We start from the raw sequence: 5,926 nt of genomic DNA on the forward strand, positions 1-5,926 counted from the left end.
AAGTAAAGAAACTCTAACTCCCAACAAGACTGTTAAAAAACTTGTACTTAAGAACCTTAATTATAAAGAATTAATAGCTCTTTAACATAAATAAAAATTTAGATTAAAATGAGTTTGTAAAATACTAAAATTTCACTTGATAAATTCACCAAGTTCATAGAGAACAAAAAAAGAGAATTAACTCCAAAATAATCAATATTTAACAACTTTTACATAGAAATTCGTACTAGTAGTTTATAGGCCTTAAGAAAAGCTAATTCTATAATGATAAAGAAGCAAATAACAATAAGACTAGGAATAGAACTCCTAAACTAAAAAGATAAATTAATACAAAACTCTTAACTATTAAAAGACTTCTTTAAATGAATAAATGCTCCTAAACTTCGTCCAACCATAGCTCATATAATAAACATAACATTTGGAATTAAGTAACATGTAATAAGCAGCTCATTCTTGAGTATTGGACTCTAATTAGCTTGATTTGTTTATTTTGGACTTATTTTGACTTATTCATGCCTCCATAAATTGAATTAAATTGATAAGAGTATCTTGAAGTCCATTATCTTGATTAAGCCAAACCTCACTTGGAATTTGGATCTATAACCCAAGCTTCAACTCTTACTTCATGAACACTTCTAAAGCATCCTTAAACTTATTCATGCGAGCTCTAGTCATTGATCCATTATATTTGAGTGGCTCATGTACAATCCTAGTTGGGTTAGGATTCCTAGCTAGAGTAGGACTCCTTGTGGGATTAGGATTTCTAGTTGAAGTATGACTCCTTATGGAACTAGAATTTCTAGTTGAAGTAGGATTCGCATCAGATAGTAAGGGTCTCTTCTAATTTAACCAAAGTCTCAAGTTTAAACATTAAGTATGCAACTACATTAAAACTCTTGAGGAAGTGCTTTGTCACCCCTAAGTTCTACCTGGTACACTTTAGATTAACTCTGAATATATGTATACAATAAAAAAATATTTATTGCATTATTTTTCTCCATACTATTTTTTCATTTCCACATTTGTGAAGATATTTTATCTTTTTTTTCAAAGGAAAGTGATCCTTCTATATTGCAATCAAGACTTTTCTACCGTGAATCTAGTTCATAAATACATTTATTTTTGGCAAAGGGTAAAAGAAGGCCTTTAAATAAATTAGAAAAGTACAATTTAACTCTCATACTTCAAAACGTCTCAAATAGATCTTTTAGCATTCTAATAAAATCTAGTTAAATTCAAATTCTAATACCATTAATTAGAATATTGGTTAGTAGTAAGGTCTACTTAAAATGTTAACCAATAACTTGATGGCATATAAATACTATTTTATTTTTATTAAAAAAAGTTCAAAGAACTAAAAAGATAAAATCACTTTTTCTTATTCTTTCTTCGTATTCTTCTTTTATATATTCCTCTAATCCCTAACTAATCGTTCTACACATTTTACAAATTAGAGATTAATCTATTAAAATTAGATAATTAACTAGTCGTTTTCTTGTACGATATTCCTCTAATTCCTTATATAAATTTTTTGTCAAAGATTTGTCCATATCAATAATCCGTCAATCCATAACCGTTTAATTAATTATCCATCAACCCATTAATCCGTTAAAATATTTTTCTGTATCGATATCAATCGCATCCATATACACACTAATTTTTATCGTAATCAATTCTAATAATAAGAAGCTAAGTTGTTCAATTAGTTAATAAATTGAACTTCATATATTAATTCATATTTCATTATCCATGTACAACTTAGAAATGTGACTAATGCGACTTAAATTAACTAGTAGAATAATCTGCCTCAAAACATCTGTTTAGGATCACCGAAATCAGATTATCAAAAAATTTCAACAGTGACAAAGTACAACCCAAAAATACCGATGGATACATTGTGAGATAAAGAAAAATATATCTCATTATCTCATTATCTGCAGGCCACCAAAATAGGAGAGCAATTTTTGACTCAGCCATGTTGAAAATGTACTTCGTCCATTCACTGCTCAAACGACAAGATAGTGAAATAGTGATGGCAGCCTAACACATATTTTTCTCTCTTTAGTCCACTTTTTCCAACAGTTTTCTAAAGAGCCAAAGGTATAAATAAAGACCATTAATTGGCCTTGAAAACTGAGGGTGGCCAAAATAGCGGTGGCGAGCAGGCATTTATAGTATGCCTAGGTGGGTCAAACAAAATATAAGAGCTATAATATATATATGCAAAACTACTCTTTAATCCATGAACTTACAAAATTTATTTAATCTTGGACAAATTTTTAAGTTAAAGAACCAAATTACACTTTTTCTAATCAATTAAATCCTATAACCTGAATGACTAACGAAAGAAACAAGACACAGATTTTAACAGTTAATGAATACAAATATCCAAGAGTATTAATTCACTCTTAAAAATAGAGTGTTAAACTTGGAAATTATGGCAGAATCTCAAGAGGTGATAGTAATTTTCCCTATTATTAAAGGGAAATTACCACCTAATTTAATTGGGATAAAGTAACATTGTGTGAACTTAAATTAAAAATTTTGTTTTGCTAATAAATGAAATTAACAAGTAAAAATTCAAGAACTACCATTAAGAATTATGTTTAAGAGTTACACTTGCTGACTACGGAATTATAGAAAGGTTGTTTAAATTTATCTCAAGTGAAGCTAGAATTCACCATACACTCACTCTAGAGAATATTTCAATCAAACTACTACAATTCTCTAACACTGTCAAGATAAAAACTGAGGCTACAAAATAGGCTTACAAATATAAAATGATTGCAAGGAAAGCCAAACTCATCTATTTAATCAAACAGTCTGCCCTCCATCCATACACCAAATGTGCCAGAAACCATCAGTTCAAAAAAAAATGAGCCAGAAACCAGAAACATGAACACCGCCAATTCCATAATGTTTAGCAATTGAATTTGCTAAAAGTATATGTTAGCCAGAAATACTTTCAATAAAAGTAAGCTATTTGCCAAAGCCCTACTGCAGAACTTTAGAACCCAGATGTAGAAACATGCAACAGTTGTAACAGCTTTAAAAGCTGCGTGCACGAACTGATTAGGATCCTAGTAACATAGAACATGAGAACCCAGAAGTAGAAAACAAGCAAAGTTCATGAATTGACCAGGATCCTTGCAACATCAAAAGCTTGATGTCTACTAACTAGAAACACCAAATGCAGCATTATCAATATAATGGATATATTCACCAAACAGAAGCACAAGAGAACATTGAAATCTTCCAAAAATGCTTTTTCATAATAATAATAAAATGAAATTTCTCTAATCCAAAATCTAAGTCTAATTTCATTTCACCAAGTCTAGCAAAACAAAACAAAAAGAACTGGAGACCAAACTCAAAATAAGAACAAGATGAGAGTAATAACTTGGCATAAATCATACACTCTAATCAAAGAGAGAGAATCCCATATCATCGTCACTCTCCTCAGCTGGCTCTTCTTTCTTCTTTTCCTCAGCAGGTGCTTCAGCTGCAGCTGCTGCGCCTCCTGCTGGAGCCGCTGCAGCAGCGGCTCCACCACCAATAAAACCTCCACCACCACCACCACCAATGATCACCTACACCAAAAGAAAAAGGAACAATACCCTCACGATCAGATCAGTTAAGACTAAATTTAAACAAATGTGAACAGCGACGTGGGTATAATCTAAAATCCAAGATTGATACTAATCACCAAAAACACAACCAATCAAAATCGTATGTATGGGTAATATTAGCATGACCCAATAAAATTGGCTAATATTATAAGAGAGCAAGTAAAAATAAAGACCTGAAAAACTGCAGAAGAAGGGGTGACGTAAGAGAAAGAGGACTGAACGCCACCGGATGAGTCGGAGGAGGCAGCGAGATTGACGAGCTTCCTCTGGAGCTCGAAGGGCACAGCAGCAGAGGCCTCAAGGTCACCAGAGAGCTGCTTGGCTGACCACTCGCCATCTGATTGTCGGCAGACAAATGTGTAGACTCCCATTGTTGGCTGCTTTGTTTTTGTTATTTCAGTGAACCTAACAAAGGGAAAAACAGGACTGCTTCCAGGTCGGTTTATGTATGATTTATATCAATCAGGTACATTGTCAAAACCCTAGAACGCAGGACGGAAATGTCCCTGCGTGTATTGCTTAATTCCATCGGTGCCCTTTACGTCGCCATCTCTTATTCTCGAGAAAGGGGAGTATTTGTCTTTGGAAAATTCAAAAAAAAAAAAAAAAAAAAAAGTAAAAGAATGAGTTAATCCAACTAGTCAGTTTTAATTTTAACTTCTAAGAAATTTGGTTAGTTGGTTCAATTTTAAATTTAATTAGTTGACCTAACCAACTAGCTATATCCTTTAATTATTAGTTTTTTACTATTTCATATAATTTTAGATAAAATAAATTTTATATTATTACTTTATGAGCTGTCAAAATTATTTTTAAAATATATACGTTTAATTTATTTAATTTTTAAAAATAAATATTTTTATAAATAGCTTTTAGAAGTCTTATTGGCTAACTAAAAATTGAGGGCTAAACCTATTTTTTTCTCTTTCTATTTTTCAATAATTTGCTTAATTGAAAATCATAATTAAAATTATTTTTTAATTAATTGAAGTAATGATTAACTCAATAATTTGGTTTTTTATTAAACAGATTAAAAAAAAAAATAAAAAAAACAAAACTGAATGGTCGGATTATTGCAAATGCGCTAGCCACAAGAGCTCTCTTATCGACAGCGTATTAGAAACTCTCATCCTTGCCCCTATTGGGGCGATTAGGAAACTGCCAAAAATCTGTTCCTATCCTGCCAGCACTCCCAAGCAATTTGGCTCCTTTCCGCTCTCCCTAAGATCTGTCAACCTTCCTGGTCCCTCTTTTTGGGGCAGCTGGACTGCAATGTGCAACTTCATTACCAATAGTAACTTTGATCCCTCAGTTGTTAACGGTCTGGTCTTTATCCTATGGCAGATTTGGAAGGCTAGAAACTTTATGCTTTTTTAACACAACCAGATCTCCTGAAGAGATTCTCCAAGCAGCAAATTTCCAGGAAGATGAGTTCCTCAGATCGCAGGAAGATGCTCATATCAGAGTACCAAGCAATAAAAGGGCCGACAACACCAATCACTAGGTGGACTCTTCCACCTTCTGCATTGCAATGGTTGCTAGAGATTCAACAGGTTCCTTCCTAGCTTCGAAAGCTAAAAAGGTCTTGAATAACTCTAGCCCCTCCATTCTGGAGGCCCTTGCAATGAGGCATGCCGTTTGTTGGGCCATTTCCAAAGGTGACAACAAAGTTATCTTTGAAGGGGATGCAAAAGATATCGTGGATGCAATCAACAGTCTCTCCCCGCCTAGGAGTGCCCTCTCCACAATCATCTTCGACATTCGTCATATGATCAAAAATTTTGAAGGCTTCTCCTTTGTCCATGTTAAAAGAGATCTTAATTATCTAGCTCATAGCTTAGCAAGGGTTTCCCTCACAGATCCTCATTTCTGTGATAATCCTTCTCTTCAAGCCCTATGGCTTAGGGATCGTTTTTGTACTTCCCTTTTGACTTTTATTAATATCATTTTATCGTTGGTTAAGAAAAAAGAATGGTCGAATTATTATGAGCACTATCTGATTTTTGAGTGTTACTTTTGCTCGTTGTCCTTAGACTAAAGAGTGTCTCGTTAAGACTTAAAAGGGGAAAATTGCTCTTAAACATGTAAATGAAGCCTCAATCTATTAATATATTCTGAAAAATAGTATTTGCGTAACTAATTTTGTGCACGTATAATATCTAAAAGTTAGTACTTATAAGTACATGAACTGAATAATAGTAAAGCAGTAATAACATTTCCAAGGTCGATCTCTCAAGAAATTTGTAGTAAAATTATTACAAAAATTAATTGTCAAATAAACAACACTAAAAAATAGA

General features: G+C 32.8%; 1 protein-coding gene across 1 annotated transcript; it reads right to left on the reverse strand.

Annotated features, from left to right (window-relative positions):
- Window positions 1-3,253: 3,253 nt before the first annotated feature.
- On the reverse strand, window positions 3,254-4,065 carry LOC8279559 (60S acidic ribosomal protein P3). Its single transcript, XM_002527669.4, has 2 exons — window positions 3,803-4,065; window positions 3,254-3,590 (listed from the first exon to the last, which is right to left on the reverse strand). Exons 1-2 carry the CDS (start codon window positions 3,998-4,000, stop codon window positions 3,420-3,422), a joined length of 369 nt encoding a protein of 122 aa, XP_002527715.1. The 5' UTR covers window positions 4,001-4,065; the 3' UTR covers window positions 3,254-3,419.
- Window positions 4,066-5,926: the final 1,861 nt, after the last annotated feature.

Source organism: Ricinus communis, chromosome 3, assembly GCF_019578655.1.
Source record: "Ricinus communis isolate WT05 ecotype wild-type chromosome 3, ASM1957865v1, whole genome shotgun sequence".
NCBI lineage: Eukaryota > Viridiplantae > Streptophyta > Magnoliopsida > Malpighiales > Euphorbiaceae > Ricinus > Ricinus communis.

Excerpts from the sequence above, each read along its gene's own strand:
- LOC8279559 (XM_002527669.4), bottom strand. The coding sequence starts at position 4,000 with ATGGGAGTCTACACATTTGTCTGCCGACAATCAGATGGCGAGTGGTCA. Across the intron at positions 3,591-3,802 it reads CTTCTTCTGCAGTTTTTCAG|GTGATCATTGGTGGTGGTGG; the intron begins GTCTTTATTTTT and ends CTTTTGGTGTAG.